The sequence below is a fragment of the Cucurbita pepo genome, chromosome 13 (assembly GCF_057944985.1).
Source record: "Cucurbita pepo subsp. pepo isolate OVF chromosome 13, ASM5794498v1, whole genome shotgun sequence".
Lineage (NCBI taxonomy): Eukaryota > Viridiplantae > Streptophyta > Magnoliopsida > Cucurbitales > Cucurbitaceae > Cucurbita > Cucurbita pepo.
In genome coordinates this window covers 13,726,234-13,748,607 of record NC_141810.1, presented here as the reverse complement: position 1 = coordinate 13,748,607, position 22,374 = coordinate 13,726,234, and the positions used below count along the sequence as shown (strand labels likewise).

General features: G+C 37.2%; 4 protein-coding genes across 9 annotated transcripts; all 4 read left to right on the top strand.

Moving 5' to 3' along the window:
* The first annotated feature begins 681 nt into the window (after positions 1–681).
* On the top strand, positions 682–6,100 carry LOC111808575 (transcription factor GAMYB). Of its 4 annotated transcripts, none has more exons than XM_023694657.2 (5): positions 682–783; positions 1,321–1,477; positions 2,098–2,481; positions 3,551–4,544; positions 5,505–6,100. In XM_023694657.2, exons 3-5 carry the CDS (start codon positions 2,125–2,127, stop codon positions 5,810–5,812), a joined length of 1,659 nt encoding a protein of 552 aa, XP_023550425.2. In that variant the 5' UTR covers positions 682–783; positions 1,321–1,477; positions 2,098–2,124; the 3' UTR covers positions 5,813–6,100. The 4 variants fall into 4 exon arrangements, with proteins under 4 accessions (XP_023550425.2, XP_023550424.2, XP_023550426.2 ...); XM_023694656.2 differs by lacking the exon at positions 682–783 and adding an exon at positions 790–1,041; XM_023694658.2 differs by lacking the exon at positions 682–783 and adding an exon at positions 790–1,041 and having other exon boundaries at positions 5,327–5,647.
* An 854-nt stretch (positions 6,101–6,954) lies between these two features.
* Positions 6,955–10,115, top strand: LOC111808583 (Myb/SANT-like DNA-binding domain protein). The gene is made up of 5 exons (XM_023694670.2): positions 6,955–7,175; positions 7,267–7,303; positions 8,840–8,883; positions 8,996–9,351; positions 9,446–10,115. Exons 3-5 carry the CDS (start codon positions 8,874–8,876, stop codon positions 10,010–10,012), a joined length of 933 nt encoding a protein of 310 aa, XP_023550438.1. The 5' UTR covers positions 6,955–7,175; positions 7,267–7,303; positions 8,840–8,873; the 3' UTR covers positions 10,013–10,115.
* A 1,187-nt stretch (positions 10,116–11,302) lies between these two features.
* Positions 11,303–15,630, top strand: LOC111808581 (ABSCISIC ACID-INSENSITIVE 5-like protein 2). 3 transcript variants are annotated; one of them, XM_023694669.2, is made up of 5 exons: positions 11,303–11,475; positions 12,178–12,233; positions 12,318–13,134; positions 13,235–13,306; positions 15,244–15,630. In XM_023694669.2, the coding sequence occupies exons 3-5, from the start codon at positions 12,322–12,324 to the stop codon at positions 15,322–15,324; spliced, it is 966 nt and encodes a 321-aa protein (XP_023550437.1). In that variant the 5' UTR covers positions 11,303–11,475; positions 12,178–12,233; positions 12,318–12,321; the 3' UTR covers positions 15,325–15,630. The 3 variants fall into 3 exon arrangements, with proteins under 3 accessions (XP_023550437.1, XP_086973207.1, XP_023550436.1); XM_087117081.1 differs by lacking the exon at positions 12,178–12,233; XM_023694668.2 differs by having other exon boundaries at positions 11,304–11,475; positions 12,178–13,134.
* Positions 15,631–16,778: 1,148 nt separating this feature from the next.
* On the top strand, positions 16,779–21,475 carry LOC111808578 (SUN domain-containing protein 1). The gene is made up of 2 exons (XM_023694665.2): positions 16,779–18,111; positions 21,016–21,475. The coding sequence occupies exons 1-2, from the start codon at positions 17,005–17,007 to the stop codon at positions 21,316–21,318; spliced, it is 1,410 nt and encodes a 469-aa protein (XP_023550433.1). The 5' UTR covers positions 16,779–17,004; the 3' UTR covers positions 21,319–21,475.
* The last annotated feature ends 899 nt before the right edge of the window (positions 21,476–22,374 follow it).

Below are 22,374 nucleotides of genomic sequence, written 5' to 3'. Positions count from 1 at the left end.
AATTAAATTTTATTTTAAGTTTTTAAAAATATAATTCAAAATTTTAAATATTTGATCAAATCTAAAATCTTATTTAGTTATTAATAAAATTTGAAATTTTAATTTCAAATATATTTTTTAGATTATCTAGAAATTGAATAGCTCCCAAATATTTTAAAATACATAATAAATATATTTATATCTTGAATTTTGATTATATATAAAATTGGATGCGAGCTTATCTATAGAATTCATAGCAGAGAATATGGGAGTTTACGAGGAAACAGCGTTGAATATCGACTTGTTTATACTGCGATTTTATAAAAAAGTTCAAATTTTACGAACGTCGAATCGAGTTAAATCAAAAAAAGGTACGTATACTTTCGATCGTTTTTTCATTTTTACGGATGGGTTAAGTTTATATTTGTTAATTAGCAAACGACGACCATACCTCAGTACTATAATTATGTCCATCGAGCCTAATGTTGTGTTTTTTTAAAATTGGTTTACAGTGCCCGACTGAAAAATTGTAAGGTATATTGGACTATGTCGCAGGTGTACATATGACCCGAGCAACTCAGGTTATCGAATACGAACTCGAATCGTAAGTTTTGAATGGAAGGGTAAAATTGTAAATTCACATGAAAACGAAACGATGAAAAATGGAGAATTTGAAGATATAAATAAAAAAGAGTTTGAATTAAGAAAAGGGAAAAGAAAAAAAAAAAAAAAAAAAGAAAAAAGAAAAAGAAAAAGATGCTTTCATTTTCAGTGAAGAGGCGATTGAAGAAGGAAGATGGAAATGTATTCAACTCTCTCCTCCTTTCTCTCTGCCTAATTTTGCTCTTTTTCGGCCATTTCATCTTCTGTCAAGAACTTCATTTCTGCTCTACTCCATTTCTCCATTTCACTTTCTCTCTCTACTAATCTTCTATCACACACTCTCTCGTTTTCTCTCTCACTCTGTATTTTTTCTGTGGTTTTTTTGGTTCTGGGATCATCCCAGATGATGTGTTGTACTCTCTATGCCAGGATCTTCTTCATCATCTTTCACAAATTGCGGTCAGCATTTCTTTGAGAGTTTATGATCTATGTTTAATTTGTTTGTTGATTTTGGTTTCAGTTGATGGATCTTTGAGGAGGGCTAGGGTTTAGATTTGGGGAGTGAGAAGTATGGATGATGATTGTTTTACTCATTTCGATCGTTTCTCTTTCTGATGACTTTGGTGAAATGGAGTTTGTATTATCTGTTTAGTGATTTCGCATCGCGAGCTGGTTTTGATTTTTGATTTTTACTTTTTTGTGTAATTTTTCCCCTTTTGGATATTTTCTCTGTTTCAGATCTTCCATTGTTGCTATTTTCTCTGCTGGTAGCTCAATTCGGCACCTCGAGTGAGCTATTGATTTCTCGTTCGATTGTTTCTGGTGCTTTTCAATAAGTCGGCGATTTAAAGCCTATTAGTTTGGGAATCTATTGTATCGTTGGGGCGCGATTCAGGTACATCGATTTTCTTTTCGTTCCTTGATGGAGATGCATTTGGTATGGGTTTAGGTCGCGATATTTGGAAATTTATTCGTTCTGTTTTGATCTTCATTTTGACGTAGCTAGGAAGATCTGTATTTGGCAGGCTGTGGTTTCCTTTTTCTGCGTTGATTATGCAGTATCTGTTGCAATAATTGCGATTTTCTTTTGCAATTAATGAGTCAATTACTCTTTGAGTTATCAAACTTTAAGAATTTATGATGAGTGATTCTTCCAAGTTAGGGTAGTAGATTAGTTTCGCAATTGTTGATTAATTACTTCGTTCATTTATTTCCTTCCCGATGGAGTCAGAATTTAATTGGCTTTCGAAATTCCTTCGTTCCGATTCTTCCTTTAATGGATCAGGGAGATCTATATACTTTTCGAACATTTATGAAGAACTAGTGATTAGTAAAAACATTGTAATTGCTTTCAGTCTTCATCTAGTTTCTTGATGAAGTGTGAACTATCTCTAGTTCTTTATATTTTTCTACTCAGATTTGATCAAAACACTATGAATTATCTACTGTTTGTTTAAGTCCGCACACTCTCTCTCAACTTTTCTTGTTTTATCCATAGTCCTAATTTGTTTGTAGGATCTTTATTTGATTGCTAATTAAGAGATGCGGCATACGAAAATTGAGATTGAAGACAATATACCTTCAAAAGACCAGATATTATCACCATTGGTAGACGAAGATAGCGGAGGGAATGCCAACGGTATTGTTCTTAAGAAAGGACCATGGACGTCTGCTGAAGATGAAATTTTGATAGAGTATGTAAAGAAGCATGGGGAGGGAAATTGGAATGCTGTGCAGAAGCATTCTGGACTTTCTCGTTGTGGGAAGAGCTGCCGTTTGCGATGGGCCAATCACCTCAGACCAAACTTGAAAAAAGGGGCATTTACTGAAGAAGAAGAGCATCTAATAATTGAACTGCATGCTAAAATGGGAAACAAATGGGCTCGCATGGCAGCCCATGTACGTATACACAATCTCCTTTCCAGTTTAATTCTTGTTTTTGGTGATTTTCTATTTCTGGCTTGGATTTCCTTGCTTTTTCCTGGAAGAATAGTGCTTTGAGAGTTGAAATTTATGGAATTTATTTCATTTCTAGATGATAGTATTAGATGAAAGCTTGTTTCTGACTTACAAGGTAAGCTACACAAGACTAGCAAATCGGATGTTTCAGTGTGAAATATTATAGTTAGATAGATTGTTTTTTCGTTCCATTTTATAGCGTTTTCTAACGTAACCTATGGTCTAGCCACTAGAGGTGTGATTCCCCAATGTTGTTCCAATTTCTTTGGTATTAGTTATGGACTTCTCATATGTTGATCAAATACTGATACTTGAACATTCTCTATTAACAAAATCTTCTAATGTATTTAACTAATTATCTCCTCGAAAACTAGGAAGCTAGAAAGAATAAAATAAGAGTTTATTTCTATTACAAAAAGAATCCAGACACTAACTACAAAAAGGAGGTTTGGTTTTTTTGTACACCCTTGTATTCTTTCTTTTTTTTTTTTCAATGAATGTTTGGTTTCTTACAAATTTTTTCTTTTTTATTAGATGGATTCTTATTAACTTTCAAGTTTCAAGATTCTCCATATTTTCTTCTATAGCTGCCAAGGTGATTAGTATAACCTACACTGATTATCTTGTGTGCATATGTTGAGTTTCTTGTTCATTTTTATGGGATTGAATAAGAATTGCAAAAGGGAAGGGGGATTTCTGGAATTTGCCGTAAGAAATGCCAAAAATCATTTTTGTTCAGTCTTAGTTTATGTTCTGCATTTATGACTTAGGTATTGACATTTGTGCTGCATCATATTTGCGCGCGAATTATTTTGTATGGTTTCAATTGTATGTTTTACATCTATGCTATCTGTCTATTGCTCATTGAGGGCTAAGATGTCTTCTCTGCCATTCAAGCCTTCCATTCTTTGATGTAGATTTAATAACCTAGCAATAGGCTTTTTATAGTTTTTATCTTTTGAAATTATTCCATTTCCTTACTGAAGGTATTTATTTTGTTTTTCCTTAGTTACCTGGACGTACAGACAATGAAATCAAGAATTACTGGAACACTCGAATTAAGAGGCGGCAGCGGGCTGGTCTACCTTTGTATCCCCCAGACGTGTGTCTGCGTACATGGCAGGCATTACAGCAGACCCAAGACACTGGTGGAAGTAATGTTGTAGATAAAGATCGTCACGATCTTCTTCGGACTAATAGTTATGATATACCGGATGTCATGTTCCATAGCTTGAAGCCTAATAATACCTTATCTTATATGTCGGAGCTTCCAGATATTTCAAGTTGTATGATGAAAAGAGGTCTTGATTCTTCTCTTTGTAGTTTTATGCCATCAACAATGCATCGTCAAAAACGCTTTCGGGAATCAGCATCCTTATTCCCTAGTCCTGATGGTGGTGTTAAAGCCCCTTACCAGTTTGAGGATAATTCCTACGGTCAAGTTACTCAGTCATATGGCTCGCCTTTTCCTCTTGAATCTAACCCTACCAATAAGAATGCCATGTCATTTGGCTCGTTTGAGGGTAGCCATTCCCTTACAAATGGCAATTCCTCTGCTTCTCAGCACTCGAAAGAGACAGAGAAGTTGGAGCTCCCTTCACTCCAATATCCAGAAACTGATTTGAGCAGTTGGGACACACCCATCCAGCCGTCAATATTTGAATCAGTTGATCCGTTTATTCAATCTCCACCAACTTTCATGTTGGGATCAGATTGCCCTTCACCACGCCACAGTGGCCTGCTAGAAGCTTTAATATATGAATCGAAGACGTTGGGTTGTCCAAAGAATCACCCGTCTGATAAAAATTCAAATTCATACAGTGTTACTCCAGGTGATGTAACTGATAGTTACAATATAACAGCAAGTAAGACAGAAATTGATGACTATACTGAGGCTATTTCCCCGTTCGGTCATTCTACCTCCTCACTTTTCAGTGAGTGCACACCAATCAGTGCGACTGGAAGTTCATATGAAGATCCTGCTCTTACTGAGGCCTTTTCTGGTGAGTTTCCTACTCTGAACTTGAATTATCTTTTTTTATTATATATAATGACTACTAATTTGAAATTTTACCTCAGTTGTTGAGGTGTATTGATCATTAGTTTTTTCTTTTTACATACCAACCATTCATGCATGGACTTGGATTTTAGATTAGGTCATGAAGTGTAGACACTCATATTTTTGTATGTGGAAGTAGAATTATCAAATTTAAGTTCAAGAACTCTTTTTGATGACATGTTAAGTTAACCATAAAAATTACAACGTGCGATATTCGAGTGAATTTAATGGTCTGGTTTATGCACGATACAATTTAAATGCTTAGATTCTTGATCACTTATTAGTTAATTCTTACATTTGTGTGCGTCAGATGGTATCCAAGGTCGAGGATATATGCCTTAACTCGTTGAATTATGTTTAAATTGACCTAACAAATTCCATTTTGAATCTTTTCGGTAACTATTAATATGAAGGTAACATATAATTTAAGTGATCCTAACTTCAAATGATAGATTTTTTAACTTAAATCTTGGTTCCCCAAATTTTTTGAAGTATTCTGATCGTGATAAGGCTTATTCACTCTATTTTAAACAATGCATTGTCTTTTATATCATTGTGTTAGTGAGATTTATTTTATGATAATGTGTTCATATGCAATATTTGGATGATTGATGGTTCTTTTCTCCTATCTCTCTCAATATTGTTGTTGGAATTGAAACCTGTGAGGATACAATTTTTGTTCTGCGATTATGGTGTCACCATGTTGAAATTGTATTATTTTAATAGATACGTTTCAGAGTAGTTTTAGTCCGAGGTTTCACGATGGACTCCATCAAATGTTAAAAGTATAAAGGACCAGTAATATCGACCGAATGGATCGAACATCATATATCTATCACATATGTTTCATTCTCTCGGCACTCAGAGACTGTTATTGTGCCTAGCTTATGCAATAACTCTGCAGGAAGTAATGTGAAATCAGAACCACTTGATCACGCATGGACCCCAGAGAGAGAAAGAGCATCCAAAAGCGGGGTCGAATTCACTCGTCCAGATGCCTTGCTCGCTTCAGATTGGCAGGACCGCAGTTCGGGTATCGTGGAGGACACAGCCAATGTGACCGATGCCATCTCCTTGCTTCTAGGCGATGATTTAGCTGCTGACTACGAGCGCTTACCATCTGAGATTTCGACGTCTCACTTGGAATGGGGTCTTGATTCTTGTTCATGGAATAACATGCCAGCAGTGTGTCATATGTCTGATCTTCCTTGATCTCTCAGCAGATCTTCTAAATGAAAAGAGCTGAAAACTGTCCCTCTCTTCAGAGGAAGACGGTATCGCAGCCGTCGTTGTCGACCAAGGAGGTTAGTTATTCTGGTCTCTTTTGGTGGATTTTGATTCCCTGTTTGTTCATCAGAAAAAAACAAATCATTGTATGTGGATCTGTTTAGGTTTGTAATGCACAATTCAGTGCTTCTTAAGATGACTGTGTAATAACTTTGAACTTTTGTCATGGTTTGTCTGGAACATTGGGATTCAATGGTCTGTTTCTTCAAATTCTGACCACTTTTTCCTTTTTGTTTCTTCTTTCTTTTTTCTTATATTAAAAAAAAAAAAAAAAAAAATTGTAACAGCAAAAGTTGTATTGAAACAGGCAGTAGATCGTAAAAAAGGAAAAAAAAAATAAAATATAAATCATATATTTGTGGATTTGAACTTAAATCCCAAATATATATATATTTTTATAGATAATCAAGTTTTTATTATATATATAGAGAGAGAGAGAGAGAGATATTATTATTATTTTATAATATATTCCATTCTCCATTTGGATTTTAACAAAAAAATAAATTACATATAATAAATAACTTCTATGTCAAATTTATAATAATCATACAATTTTTTAATAAAGATGGCAAACTTTATTAGCCAATGTTTAATGAAAGTTTGAGAATTGAAAAATGTAATTATCGTATGATTTGTTGTCGGTTATGTAGTGTTTACATAATCCTCTTTTATTCGAAGAAATAATGAGTCACCATCGATATCGACATATTTGAGATCACCAAGTGTTCGGGAGTTCTGCTATTCAATCATTTTCCTTCTTGTTGTATATCTCGTTCATACACATCTTCTCTTTGTTTCTCAAGCCTAAGTGAGTTACAGATAGGGTTCAAAAATGTCAAATCACTTAGGTTCTAAGAAGGATTGTGACGTCCTGATTCAATCAATAAGCTTTTTGATTAACATAAATTTTAGAAATAATTTATTTTTTTCAAAAGAAGAAAAACTTGCTGGCATTGACTTTTATGTTGAAGGCCGTCGGTGAAGTGTTGACGTGTCAGCTCGTGATTGGGTGTTATTTTGCATAACTTGAGAAGCTCCAGTGTACTAGAGCATAATATCCAGCAACCAAAAAAAAAATATTATTTTCCGGGAAAAAGAATTATTTTCTCGTTGGCGTTTGGTTTTCGAGAAAGTAAAAATTTTCTCGAGAAAACCCTACTCTTCCCCAATGGAGCTTCACTGTTCATTATTCCTTTCATTTTCTTCGTCGTTGCCGCCCTACTGGCCATAATATGCTTCACGAATCCGCGATCTGATTCTCGCTCTTCAATCCATTTGCCGGATTCCGGTAACTTTTCTTTTTTGTTTACTCTCTGTTCTTGATTTTTCTTGAGAGCTTTCCAGTTTCTAATATGATCGTTTTTTTGCCTCAATCTCAGTTCCCTCCGTTGAACTTGTGCTGGACGGATCGTTGAGGTATTATTCTTCAATCTTTGTTCGTATAATGAGAGTCTGTTTTGGCTGAAACTTTGATTCGGAGATGAATTTTGTTGGGGATGGAGAGGAATTGCGAGTGTTACGTAGTCTGAGAGATTGAAACTGCGTTTATATGCAATCTTGTTATATATGTTGATGAAGAAAAATTATCCTAGAGCTTTAGTGTTTAGTGATGCCAATTGTGTACGTACTCTCAGTCTCAGTTTCTGTGTTCTTCCATAGAAATGTCTGTTTCTGACTCGTTCGTTAAATTTTACTCTGTTTTGTTTCATTTTTGAAGTGGAAATAGACGTTATGATTTTTTTTGTTTTGTTCATCTAAATCAACAGAAACTGCCTTTGCAAAGGTTGGTGTTCAAATTACGTTTGTTTTTAACATGGAACTAATAAGAACTAACATTGTTCTCGTATATGGGATTGGGGGACTCGAACCTCTAATCTTTCTGGTTGAGAGTAGATGTCGAAACGAGTTGAGCTATACTTCGGCTGATATATGTTATACTAGTTTAAAAAGAGTACGAGCTTGCTGTCCTTTCATACTGGTTGAAATATGGATTGGTTATGGTACATTCTCTCAACTGCCGTAGTAGCTCCCATGTTTATGTGTCTAATTTTGGGCCACCCTTCATCTTCATTAAGGCATAGTGTGCAACATATATCTGTACCAATATTTAAATGCCTGATTTGGGTTTGATTATAAGCATGTTCGGCCATGCGATCTTGTAACAACCCAAGTCCACCACTAGTAGATATTGTCCTCTTTGGGCTTTCTCTTCAAGGGCTTCCCTCAAGGTTTTAAAACGTGTCTCCTAGGGAGAGGTTTCACACTCTTATAATGAATACTTTGTTCCTCTTTCCAACCGATATGGGATCTCACAATCCACCCCTCTCGGGGGCCAGCGTCCTCACTGGCATACCACCCGGTGACTGGCTCTGATACCATTTATAATAGCCCAATCCCACCGCTTGCAAATATTGTCCTCTTTGGGCCTTCCCTTCAAGGTTTTAAAAAGCGTCTTCTAGGGAGAGGTTTCCACGCCCTTGTAAGGAATACTTCGTTCCCCTCATCGGGATGTGGGATCTCATAAGTGTAATCTGCTATTGCCTATAGTTATGAGTTGGGAAACAGGACACCCAATTTCCTTGTAAAGTTTCATTAGCACTCCGTTCATGTGAGATGATTTCTTTAGCTTATTGTTCTAGTTTGATGATCAGCAGTTGAGCACATTCAATCTTGCTTTCTTGCGCAAAAGAAAGTTTTCAATCATAATCGTTTCAACTGGGAATTTCTCGGTAGAGTCGTGCTCTGACTTTCGTCTTACAGCCATCCTTGTCACAATTCTAGATTTTCCTCATCTTCTTCTCCGTCGAAACAAACCATCTCGTGGAAATGTTAAAACTAGTCAATTGCACGTTGATCTTCAGTGGCACATCCCAGTAGTTTAGTTCTATACTATCTCAAGGAGTTGTATGATTGTCTCCCATGATTGCTCTGATTTCTCTTCCTTTTCTGCAGTCATCACAAGCATATATCCAGCACATGTTTCTAGATGACTAAAAGTAAGTAGACCTTGACATGAAGTATTCTGGGAAGTTCTCCAACTCGATCTATATTAAAAGGCGTTTCCATGGACTAATGCAAATGAATACTATTGATGAACTTCTTATACAGGAATGGAGTCATATGGCCTGCTAGGGCAAAGAAGGGATGTTAAGCACAAAGGAAGGAATGTTGTTTGGTCAGTTGCAATGGACAAGTGCCTTATTGAAGCTCTTGCTGTTCAGGCCAGAAATGGGAATAAAATTGAGAGATGCTTTAATGAAAATGCATATACAGCTGCATGTGTTGCTGTCAATAGTCATTTTAACTTAAACTTGAACAACCAGAAAGTTATCAATCGCCTTAAGACAATTAAGAAGAGATACAAAGTAATCAAGGATATTCTTTGTCGAGATGGGTTTCGGTGGAACCCGACTTCGAAGATGATTGATTGTGACAGTGAAGAACTTTGGAAGAGATATGTGGCAGTGAGTAAATGCTTCTCTCATCACTTCTTCAAATCTAAACATCGCAACTAATATGGAATAGTTCATGTATAATGATGTTCAATTCATGGAATAGGCACACCCCGATGCAAGAGGACTCAGAGGGAAGCCAATAGAGATGTATGATGAACTAAACATTGTTTGTGGCAATTATCAGGCTCCGAGTCGATGGACGAAGATGAAGGATGGAAACCGTCCACTGCAGGTTAGGAACTTTGTAGAAGAGTCTGCGTCGTTTCACTCCCCAAGCTCTGAAGATCTTAGCGAAACAGACGATACAGAGTCGTACACTGGACCGTCCGAATATGCAGAACTGCCCAATGGTAGTCAGGACCCTCTGCCAAACAGTCCACAGAGACAACATCCGAAAAGGCCACGGGCATCTGAAGCTCTCCAAGATGCAATGCTAGCCGTGGCGTCCAGTATTCGTCGTCTGGCCGATGCAATGGAACTGAGCAAACATTCGATAGATGCTAATGAACTCTTAGAAGCTGTAATGGAGGTTGATGGTTTGGAGGAAGCTAAACAGATGTACGCCTTCGAATATTTGAACGCGGATCCGGTGAAAGCCCGAGCGTTCTTGACTTATAACGCTCGAATGAGGAAGATATATTTGTTTCGACAGTTTTGGTGGTGGAAGTGATCATCAGCTGGCGTTTGATTCTTGTGTACCATTTGAAATTATATTGAACTTGTTTCAAGGTTATTTACACATAATTGGAACCATATCTGATTGGTACTCTGAATGTAAATGTATAGATAGACCATTCAATTGAAGAGATGCAGACATTGCAGAAAAGTTTAGTGGTATTTTGTAACAACATAGACGGGAAATAAAAGAAAAGAGAACGAGTGAAAGAAGGAGCGAAGCTACGAGATCGAGATTTAGGAGCAAACAGACCTCGTTTCCTACATAGAATAGGAGTCGTTAGACCTTATTGTTTTGGCATACAAGTAAGCACGAACCTCAATAGGAGCCGACAGGCATAATAGCCCGTCTTTGCCACTTGATTTTGAAGGAGCAAGCCTACGTTCGAAAAGTCCAAAACAAATGATTGTTTTAAGGTTTAGGTTTAGTGCAAATCTTTCTTTTATTTGTTTTGTCTTTCGAGCATAATCAAATTTAATCATATAATTACTGAATGAAACCTATTTACGAACATATTCGCCATATGTCTTGTTCAATCAAATTAATACAAAATTAAAAATTTATGACCAATAAGACCATTGAAATTTTATATACGGATTAATAATAATAATAATAATAATAATAATAATAAATAAAATAAAAGGAATGAAATCACCCTTAATGTTCCCATATGCAGATTTTGCGTCGATAATTGGAATAAAAATATGTAAATAAATAAGAAATTAAATTATTTCAATATATAATCCAACAAAAGGAAAATAAATAAATAAATAAATAAATAAATAAATAAATAAATGTTCACCTAATTGAACAAACCGATAAATTCGAGAGAGAAAGTCTTTCAAGACATGACAAAAAATGAGTTATACGATACATGCAAAAATAATCTCTCTCCTTTATTATTATTATTATTATTATTCTTTTTAAAAAAATATATTTTAAATTACATTTTAATTAACTTATTTATTTATTTTCACCAAAATTAATGAAAAATTATAATCCTTAAAGGTTAAATTTGAAAATGAATTGATAATAAATAAATAAATAAATAAAAATTTGGAGAGGGGAACAGAAGCCTCGTAAACGGTGGCAGAAGCAGACAAATGAAAATGGGGTCTCATCATTACCGCATGAGGGCGTGAACATGGAACCATTTCTCTTTCAACAGTATAATTCATAGAACGAAGACTCAGAATTTCGCCCAATTAAATTTGTTTCTGTTCGTAAAAAAAAAAAAAAAAAAAAAAAAAAAAAAAAAAAGGGATTTTATTTGTTTCTCAGACAGTAATTTCTTTCCCCCTTTTGGTTTGCCCACATCGTCTCTCACACCTGGGCTTCTCCTTCTCTTCCATCTTCTTCCCCTTTTCTCCCTATTTTTCATGAATTTCTCCTCCTTTTTTCAATCCAACATTCTTTCTTAGATCCTTCTCTTGTTCTTCCCTCGAATTCCTCTTCAGGTATCACTTCAATCCCTTGTTATTCGTTTCTCTGCGTTACCCATTTAGGTTTTCTCTTCGTTTTTTTCTGTTTTTCTCTGGAAATTTGTGTTTTACTTACTTGTGTTCATCTTAGAATGTTGTTTTCTGTTTAATCCGTTTGTGATTTCTTCTAATTTTTTGGGTTTTTAGTGGAACTCACTGATATCATTGCATGCAGACCTGTTTTTGTTGTTCTTGTTGTTCTTGTTCATCGATGTGATTCTCTTTGGTGTAGAACTTCAACCATTTTTCCCTTTTTGTTTGATATCAGTGCTTTGAATGTCTTGGATTCATATCCATTCACCAAATTTTGATATTCTGGCAGTTCCATTGATATCACTGATGCTGGAAAATGATTTTGTTGGCTTAAAAGATAGTTGGATCATGGTTTTAGGTTTAGGGTTTCTGAGTTACTGATCACTGGTGGCTATTGGCTATGCATTATGTCTCTGCATGTAGGGTTTTGTCTACCATTAACTCAATTTCTGGGTTTTATTAGAATGAGTTTGTTCTTCAAGATGTTCTTGACAGTTCTTGGAGTCTTAGAGTTTGCTTTTGGATCATTACTTGTTCGTTGTGTTATAGATCATGTTCATTGCTGGATATTCTTGTTTCTGGATCTCATCTAATGATCAATATGCATATCTGTTTGAATTGGTACTTGTTCTATGTCTTATGCAGAACGTTGTTGGATTAGTTTCCACGGTATCGGCTTTGGTTGTCTCGAGTGAAATGAGGTGGTTTCGCTACCTATAGGTTTGAATAATGTTGTGTATGGAAGTTTGGATTTGAGGTATGGATTAAAATTTGAGTTGGATTAGGTGAATGGGGATTCAGACTATGGGGTCTCAGGCTGGAGGTGATCCGAATGGCAAACAATCACAGTTCCAGCCGTTGGTTCGTCAAAGCTCGCTCTATAATCTCACGTTGGATGAGGTCCAAAATCAGTTGGGAGATCTAGGAAAGCCGTTAATCAGTATGAATCTCGACGAGCTTCTTAAGAATGTGTGGAGTGCTGAGGCGAACCAAACGGTTGGTAAGGAGAATGAGGATAATATCGTCTTGGATAATCAAACGTCCCTACAACGTCAGGCTAGCCTCTCGTTGAATGGTGCTCTGAGTAAAAAGACTGTTGATGAGGTGTGGAGAGATATTCAACAAAGCAAAAATAGTGAGGAGAAGAAGTCTCGTGAACAGCAACCGACGTTGGGAGAGATGACGTTGGAGGATTTTCTAGTGAAAGCAGGGGTGGTTGCTGAAACGTCGTCAAATAAAAAAGGAGCGGGTTCTGTTGTTGAAATTGATGCAAATATCACGCCACAGTTTCAACAAACGCAGTGGATGCAGTACCCGCAACCTCCGTATCAGTCTCAACAAGCAGCAATGATGGGGGTTTACATGTCGGGCCAGCCTATTCCCCAGCCACTGCACGTGGGGGCTGGTGCTGTGATGGATGTTCCATATGTAGACAACCAGATGGCGTTACAAACTCCTTTAATGGGAACTTTATCGGACACACCGACATCTGGGAGAAAAAGAGGAGCGCCTGAAGACATGATTGAGAAAACTGTCGAGCGTAGACAGAAAAGGATGATAAAGAATCGGGAATCTGCCGCTCGTTCACGAGCAAGGAAGCAGGTGATTTTTAAAATCTTCGGGTTTGGTAAAGTTAGAAGATCGTAGTACTTTGTTTCTCTCTATTTCTCGTTCCATTTTCCTCAATTACCACTTTGAACAGGCATATACCAATGAACTGGAGAATAAAGTTTCACGTTTGGAAGAGGAGAACGAAAGGCTCCGGAAACGGAAGGTTAGTTTTCTTTAAATATTGAACGTTGATGGATGTCGAATATTTTCCTTAATAGCTGACTGGTCGACTCGAGTCACCTCACATTAGGCACATATGCTTTTAAGTTTTTGTTTAACGAGTACAATAACGGAACTGAGTTCATCCGACCTGAGTTTGCCCACTTCGCTTGTTTGTCTTCGTATGCTGTCGGGTTGTCTATATTCTAGCCCACCTTTTGATTTACTAGATCCCCATAATGCTCGTAACGACGTACGAGAGAAAATCACTGACTGCATATCTGAGTTCATCCGATCTCACTATGCCATTATTAGATCGAATTTCGCTTCTTCAGCCCGTGCCATTAAATTGACGTATTTCGTGCGCATCTAGAACAAGACCAGGAAGAGTGGGTCTCCTTGCCTTTCCTCGTTTATCAGCTCTAAAAGTAACTCCAGGCCTTGCATCGGTAATAGTAAAGTTTTTAACATCCATAAATGTTGGCTCGATTTGTCGACGAAGTTCGAAGTGCTTTACTTTGTCTATGTTTTCGACTCAAATACCCAACTAGTTTATGAAACTGAGATAAGGCTTGTTGGGTCCTTCATAAGATTGCAAGCTTCAAAGCTTGAAAATTTCAAGTGTCGGTTCCTAGGACCTTTTCCGAGCATGAATCGATACGCTTATCCTTTTCCTTCCGACTTTTAGTAGCCCAATATGTTAGCAAATGACACTTTTAACGTTCATCTCTGACCCGAAAATCTTCTGACAGTATACCATCGGGTAGTAGAATAGTTCTTCGAAACGTTTGACCGGATCAAATCGAGTTGGTTATTTATGACCAATTCAACAACATTCAATGATGTTAGAGCCTAGAACGATCATTCTAAAGAAATTTGTTTGCCTTTTAAGCATGTCATTGTAAATCTAGTTCAATAGCGTTATTTCTGCTTCTTTTTTTAATGAGGTTGTAACAGCTCCAAGCCCACCGCTGGCAGATATTGTCTTTTTTGGGCTTTCCATTTTGAGTTTCCTCTCAAGGTTTTAAAACACGTCTACTATGGAGAGGGTATAGCCCTAATCCGACCAGTGCCTCGCACTGTCCAGTGTCTAGCTCTGATACCATTTGTAACAGTCCAGGCCCACTGTTAATAGATATGGTCCGTTTTGACCCATTATGTATCGTCGTTAGCTTCACGATTTTAAAACGCGTCTATTAGGGAGAGATTTCCACACCCTTATAAGATATGTTTCGTTCCCCCTCTCTAACTGATGTGGAACCTCACCCTCACCGCCTCGGTGGAGACCAGGGGTTGAAAAAATTGAGTCTATCTAGCATCCTGCATTGACATTAGCAGTTGTTGATATCTGGTTGTTGGCTGTGGATCTGCATTGACATTTGTTTACCTCAATTCTTATATACTATACTGCTGTTGACATGTGGATGACTCTGCTTGTTATTTTTGTAACATGTTTTCTTGTGCTGTCATCGTTATCGAGATTAGCTAGTGAGTCGACCTGGATATTTTCGAGGTTAAAAACTCATGATGTAGCGTTTTTCAACTCCAAATGTTATAGGGTTGAACCGTTTTTATAGACTAATCTAAGTGTAACAGTCCAAGTCCACCACTAGTAGATATTGTCATCAGTTTTTAAATGCATCTGTCAGATAGAGGTTTCCATACCCTTATAAGGAATGTTTCGTTCCTTTCTCCAACTGATATGAGATCTCACAATCCACCCCTCTTGGGGGTCCAGGCCCGATGTATGACTCTGGTACTATTTGTAACACCTCAAGCCCACCACACCAGTAGATGTTGTCTTCTTTGGGCTTTCCTTTTCGAGTTTTCCCTCAAGGTTTTAAAACGCGTCTATTAGAGAGAGGTTTCTACACCCTTATAAGGAACGTTTTGTTTATTGTTTTGTTTTTGCTTCAAGGAGTGTTTGTTTTGCATGTTCAGGAGCTGGAAAAGATGCTACCGTTGGCACCCTCACCGGAGCCGAAGTATCAGCTTCGAAGAACATCGTCAGCGCCGTTCTAACTTGGACATCGACTCTGTCTTCCTCCTCACACTCGTAAAGAAGAAAGTGTACGTGGTGGGTTTGATAGTTCGTTTTTAACTATCTTCAGGTTTTGTTTGTACTTATTAGTGGGGTCTGTTATATTAATCAGTGGTAGAGAAGAGATTATAATGGGACCATTGTAACTTTGAGTGTCTCTGTGATTTGTCATATAAAGTTTTTAGTTCAGCTTCAAAAACAAACAAAAACAATGTTTCAACGAGTTTCATAAGAAGAAAAAAAAAGATATATAATATATATATATGGTTATTGTTGTTTCACTTTAATTTCTAATACGTGTCAATTTTTTTATTTTTAACCTTATAATTTTCAAAAACATTTCATTAAATGTGTATAATAGTTTGCACTATAGGGACCAAATTATATTTAGAAACAAACCGGATTGAAACAGACGAATATTTAAGGAAGGACTAAGGACTAACGAGACTAAATTGTTCCATAATAGATTGTTCTATTTAATGACAGTCTATAAGGGATCCATTTAAGTACTAAATGGTTAGAAACAGACGATAAGGATTCCATTTAAGGACTAAATGGTTAGAAACAGACAATAGATTGTTCCATTTAAGGAGACTAAATGGTTAGAAACAGAACAATAAGAATTCCATTTAAGAACTAAATGGTTAGAAAAAGAAACAGACAATAGATTGTTCCATTTAAGGAGACTAAATAGTTAGAAACAGAACAATAAGGATTCCATTTAAGAACTAAATGGTTAGAAACAGACAATAGATTGTTCCATTTAAGGACTACATGGTTAGAAACGATGGTTGCATTTAAGGACTATATGGTTAGAAACAGACGAATGTGTAAGGACTAAAGAAACAGAATGTCTCAAATATTTAAGGACTAAAGAAACAGAACTAATATAATTTAGGACTAAATAGTTAAAAACACACGAATATTTAAGGACTAAATAGTTAGAAACATACTAATATTCAAGAACTAAATGGTTAAGAAACAAACTAATATTTAAATATTAAATAGTTATAAACCGACTAATATTTAAGGACTAAATTGTTGGAAACAAATGTTCAAGGACTAAATTGTCATTAAAAAAATTACTTTTCGGAGACTTTTTTTAGTACTCATATCTAAAATTTAGGGACCGATGGAAGTTTACTTGGTCGGTCGATTTAAATTTTATTTTTAATTAGACTATGTGAAAAGATAGTTTATTCTTTATATTTTATATTTAGTGACCAATTATGATGTAATTAAAATTTAATTACTAATTTAATCCAATTAAATGCAAAAATTAAACAAGAGAAAAAGGGTATTTACGACACTAATGCTACTGGGCCAGTGGGCTGGGCCGGTGGTAATGGAAGCCCATCCAAGCCCAGCCCAAAGATTGGTAGGCAGTTGATTTGGAGTGGGTTAATTCAATTCAGTTTTTGCGCATTAAATTTTCAATTTTTCTCGATTCGGAAATCAAATTTTGCCACCATATTTGTCCTTTCTCCCTCCCAAATTTCTCGGCTTTTTTTCTCAGAAATTTCAAAATCTCAGTTTACACACACATTCAATCATTCTTGTATGTTCCTACGTTTTTTCAAATTCGATCTTCAACTGTGTTAGGGCTTCTTGCATTTTTGGGGATTCTTTTGCTGTAAGAATTGTGAAAATCTGCCACAGAAATGTCGGCTTCGACCGTCTCGATAACGGCGAATCCGGCAGCGCGGAGGAGGCCGGTTTTGGTTTCGGAGAAGAAGGGGACAAGTATTGAAATGTTGGCCGCTGATGGTGCCAATCCTCTTTCCAATACCGCTACTGCCGGGATTGGCGGTGTCGGCGAGGATAAGGTCGCCGGTGGAAATAGTAGGGATATGAGCCATCATTCGATTAGAGGTGAGGCTGTTCTCGAGCGGCCCTCTAGGGATCAACTTCAGATCAAGAAAGTTGTTGCGAATTCCACCATCTCCCCTCGGCGGAGCAGAAAAGTACTTGCGAAGACGGATAAGCCTCGATGGGTAACTATTCTTAGCGTATTCACGAAGAATTTTGTGCTATTGATTGTTCTTTTAGGGTTGGTTCAAATGATTAGGAAATTAGCCCTAAAGTCCGGCGAAGGAACGGTGGAAAATCAGATGGGATTTTCAGAAGTCGAGGGGCGGATTGCGGAAGTTGAAACGTCCTTGAAGACCACTACGAAGATGTTTCAGGTTCAGGTGGAGGTCATGGATCGGAAGATTGAGAATGAGATCGGGGGGTTGAGAAGGGAAGTTGACGAGAAGATTGAGGAGAAAACTGCTGATCTTGAGAGCGGTTTGAAGATGCTGCAGAACAAGGGGGAAGATCTGGAAAGGTCTTTGAGTGAATTAAGGGCGGCCGATTGGTTGTCGAAGCAAGAATTTGATAAAATTTATGAGGAATTGAAGAAGGCCAAGAACAGTGAATTTGATGAACGATTTGCGAATTTGGATGACATAAGGGCGTATGCAAGGGAGATGATTGAGAGGGAGATTCAGAAGCATGCGGCTGATGGGCTTGGTAGGGTGGATTATGCTCTTTCTTCTGGTGGGGCAATGGTTGTAAAGCATTCGGAGCCGTATATAGGAAGGACAAGTAATTGGTTTTCAAAAAGTGTGAGGAATGGGGTTCATAGTGATGCAGATAAGATGCTCAAACCGAGCTTTGGGGAGCCCGGGCAGTGCTTCCCCTTGAAAGGAAGTAGTGGCTTCGTTCAAATCAAGCTACGAACAGCCATTGTTCCAGAAGCTATTACTTTAGAGCATGTTGCCAAGGTGATACTTCTATTTCTTCTTAGAATTGTTTATAGTTTTTGTTTTAATATCCAAATATGTGTTTCCATACGGTAGATATCTCATTTGAAACTCGCTGAAATAGGAATGAGCATTTGTTGGTGGGTACTGCACCGCTAGTAAATATTGTCCTCTTTTAGGCTTTCCCTTATGCTAGCGGTGGGCTTGGGTTGTTACAAATGGTATCAGAGTTAGTCTTTGGATAGTGTGAGACATTGGTCAGAGTAAGGTTAGACCCTCTCCCTAGTAGACGGTTTTAAAATCTTGAGTGGAAGCCCGAAGGAAAAGTCCAAAGAGGATAATATTTGCTAGCGGTGTGCTTGGGTTGTTACAGTACTAGCGGGGCTATGATTGAGAAAGAACAAAAATGGTATTTTATCCCATGAGTTGTGAAGAGAACCATGGACACTCTTGGGAGATATGAACGCAACATTTGTTCCTTATGTGCTTAGTTAAGTTGGGGGTTGTTCTGTTTTAGTAGAAACTTAGGAAAGATTAATAGATTTATAGATACATAGATTGGGTAGGTGTTGCAGCATAATGTAAGTTCTGGTTTCTTCATGGTCGTCGTTATGAGATCCCACATCGGTTGGGGAGGAGAACAAAGCACTCTTTATAAAGGTGTGGAAACCTCTCCCTAGTAGTCGTGTTTTAAAAACCTTGAGAGTAAGCCCGAAAGGGAAAGCCCAAAGAGGACAATGTCTGCTTGCGTTGGGCTTGGGCTATTATAAATGGTATCAGAGCCAGGATGCCCAGTGAGGAGATTGAGTCCCAAAGCGGGTGGACATGAGGCAGTGTGCCAGCAAGGACGCTGGCTCCTGAAGGGGAGTGGATTGGGGGTCCCACATTGATTGGAAAAGGAAACGAGTGCCAGTGAGGATGCTGGACCCTAAAGGAGGGTGAATTGTGAGATCCCAAGTTGGAGAGGAGAACAAAGCATTCTTTATAAGGGTGTCGAAACTAGTTGGAGAGGAGAACAAAGCATTCTTTATAAGGGTGTGCAAACCTCTCTCTAGTAGACGCGTTTTAAAAACCTTGAGGGTTAGATCGAAAGGGAAAGCCTAAAGAGGACAATATCTGCTAGCAGTGGGCTTGAGTCGTTCTGACTAAGGAAATTTGATTTATTATTTATTTTTTTTCTCTGATATAGATATGTGGTCTTGCTCGTCCCCTTCCATTTCTGTTAACTTTTTCTTTACTGAAACAAGTTCTGTCATACAGACCCTCGCATAGTTAAAATGAAGGCAGAATATAGTCATCGGATATGTTTTTTCAAACATGGGACTTAGGAGACATATTTTCTAGACATATCTTATATCTTATCTTTCTTGTCATATGTTCCAATTTTGATGGATAAATTCTTTAATATTGCGATCTTAGTTTAAGTGGTACGTACCCACTAGAGAGCATTACCGTGCTCTCCCGATGTGTTTTCTAGTCATTGTGCTTGGAACAAGTCAGGTTGCATGTTCTTATACTAATCTTTGTGGGATATACACCGGAAAGGATGACCTTGGTGGCAGGTGATTAACTTGATAGTCATTTTTGAGATTTGGGGTAGAGAAGATTTGAAAATACGAGAGGGCTGTGATATGGATGATAAAGATTGAAAAAAGGGTATCTACCACATGTTTCTAAAAGACTTTCACTAGTCCCTCAATGTGTAGCCAAAATGAAACTGTAACCAATTATTCTCTGCAGTCTATTGGTTGCACCAATTCTCGGTCCCACTTACTTACTCTTCATTCTTTAATCAATATACAAAAAGCATTGTAATTTGGAGATAAAGCTCAAAGGTTTCCACGCCTTTATGATAATGTTTTGTTCTCCTCTCCATCCGATGTGAGATCTCATAATCCACCCCCCTTCGAGGCCCACCGTCCTTGCTGGCACAGTGCCTCATGTCCACCCCCTTTCGAGCCTCAGCCTCCTCGCTTGCTCGGTGTCTGGCTCTAATATCATTTGTAACAACCCAAGCTCGCCACTAGCAAATATTGTCCTCTTTGGGCTTTCCCTTTTGGGCTTCCCCTCAAAGTTTTTAACTGTCTGCTAAAAAGAGGTTTTCACACCCTTATAAAAAATGTTTCGTTCTCCTCCCCAACCGATGTAGGATCTCAACAGTTAGTTCAATAATTATTTGGTTGAGTTAGCTCTAAGTTGCTTCATTATTGTATTGTGTACTGTGGATTGAAATGGAATTGTGAAGAGGTATTATTCTATCAATAAATAGATCACCTTTTGTCTGGTAGATTAGTACTAATAAAAATGAAAGTGTTTAAGTTTGGTTTTTTTACTAAACGAATGTGTTAAATGCATCAAATTTGAATGTTCTATGTATATTTTAATCTTGGGCGATTACTTTAATTTGAACCTTCATTGGCCGGTCTTCATGTCAAATAAGTATATCCTTCACACACCCATGAGTTTAAATCCAAGTGCTTTTCAAAAATTGGTTGTTTTATGATTTTCTTTAAGTCTAGAATTGTTCAGTGGCTGGCAAACGCCAACCAAGAGGGGGGAGAACGAATGGCTTAGAAATTGACTGGTTCTGAGTAGACTCATGAAGCTGCTGCTTGGATTATCATAGAAGACGAGGGTTTTGCTTGCTTAGCTTAGGAAATGACTGAACTTTAAAGACCGGAGGCGAAGGAGTCACTTGTCTGGTCTTGCGGTGATCTAGTGAAACCGAGCAATAGTTTGTGAGATCAAGTGAGGTCAGAAAATTTCTAGCTACAAAAGGAGGATTAGTATTGGGTTGAATTGGGGTTCTTCCTATATTATGTATCACTAGTTCTGTTTCCGCACTGTGCAATTTGTTGCTCTTTTCCATTACGGACTTGGTTTACCTTTCACTAATTTGGCTTCACAATTGACTCTTCTGGACAGAGTGTAGCGTATGATAGATCGAGCGCGCCTAAAGATTGCAGGGTATCTGGATGGTTTCACGGCGACGATGCTAATTCAGCTGTCAATGCCGAAAATATGTTCCTCTTGGCTGACTTTACATACGACCTCGAGAAGAGCAATGCCCAGACATTCGACGTGGTGGAGACAACAGGCTCTGGTCTCGTTGACACGATCCGATTAGATTTCTCGTCTAACCATGGAAGCCCGTCCCATACGTGCATCTATCGTGTGAGAGTTCACGGTCATGAACCGTACTCGGTTTCTATGATGGCAAAGTCGTGATAGAGATGGGCTGCAGCTAGGCTGCTTGTATTGGGGGGTTCCCTGTTTGTATTATCCTTGTAACTGTTACACTCCCTGTTCTTATTCATTATTTAGAACCATAGCCCTCACACTTTGAATCTTTTGGTTAGTGGGCACAAGTGTTGTTTTCTTCTTCTTTGTTGTTCTTCAAGGCATTGTAAACAAATGGAATTTGTGGGGTTATGATGATTTTTTTTTTTACTGTGGTCGGTAGAACAAGTTTTGCACGATCGTTGCCCCACTACTGTAAGAGTGTAATTGTGACACAGTGAATGCTTGTTGATTCTTAAAACTTCTCGGACTTGTACTCCAAGTTGAGCTCTAAACTCTAATTTCTGAGACTCTTTGAACGAGTCCTTTGTGGTTTTCACGTGTTGGGTTCGAGTTTTTTTACCTAATGCTTCACATTCCTCATAAGACGATCAAACCAGATATAATTTTTTTCATGCGGGTTTGATTGTAAGCCACACATCTTTTACGATCGATCACAATACGATTGAAAACGTTGTTTCTAAATACGAATCCATTTAAATCAAAAAAAAAAAAAAAAAAAAAAACAGTAATAAATAAAAATGAAATTTATTTAAAACATTTATGTGTAAGTAAAAGCACCAACTTTAGGGTACACGTGCAGAGACTCACCCCAAAAAAGGGGTTTATTTTACTGTTTTCAAACATTCTGTTAAATAGTTTAATAAAATAATAAATAAATTTGCAATAATAATAATTAAAAAAATTATAATAATGGTCTTCTCATGGCCTTTATTTAAGGATCTCAAAATATTATCTTATTTATTTATTTATTATTTATTTTTGGGTTGTAAATGAAGCAAACACTAACCCAACATTTGGTTCCTCATGTTTTTTGCTTCTTAATTATTATATAATTCTCTCATTGGGACCATTTTATATAATAATACTACATTTTCCCATTTTCTCCAACTTTTTATTCTTTTTTTTTTAAATAAGAATTTTCCCATTTTTACTTTAATTGTTCTAGAATAATTTAAATATTATGATATAGGTAAATGTGAT

Excerpts from the sequence above, each read along its gene's own strand:
- LOC111808575 (XM_023694657.2), top strand. The coding sequence starts at position 2,125 with ATGCGGCATACGAAAATTGAGATTGAAGACAATATACCTTCAAAAGAC. Across the intron at positions 2,482-3,550 it reads GGGCTCGCATGGCAGCCCAT|TTACCTGGACGTACAGACAA; the intron begins GTACGTATACAC and ends GTTTTTCCTTAG. Across the intron at positions 4,545-5,504 it reads TCTTACTGAGGCCTTTTCTG|GAAGTAATGTGAAATCAGAA; the intron begins GTGAGTTTCCTA and ends ATAACTCTGCAG.
- LOC111808583 (XM_023694670.2), top strand. Across the intron at positions 9,352-9,445 it reads TTTGGAAGAGATATGTGGCA|GCACACCCCGATGCAAGAGG; the intron begins GTGAGTAAATGC and ends TTCATGGAATAG.
- LOC111808581 (XM_087117081.1), top strand. The coding sequence starts at position 12,322 with ATGGGGATTCAGACTATGGGGTCTCAGGCTGGAGGTGATCCGAATGGC. Across the intron at positions 13,135-13,234 it reads GTTCACGAGCAAGGAAGCAG|GCATATACCAATGAACTGGA; the intron begins GTGATTTTTAAA and ends CACTTTGAACAG. Across the intron at positions 13,307-15,243 it reads AAAGGCTCCGGAAACGGAAG|GAGCTGGAAAAGATGCTACC; the intron begins GTTAGTTTTCTT and ends TTGCATGTTCAG.
- LOC111808578 (XM_023694665.2), top strand. The coding sequence starts at position 17,005 with ATGTCGGCTTCGACCGTCTCGATAACGGCGAATCCGGCAGCGCGGAGG. Across the intron at positions 18,112-21,015 it reads CTTTAGAGCATGTTGCCAAG|AGTGTAGCGTATGATAGATC; the intron begins GTGATACTTCTA and ends TCTTCTGGACAG.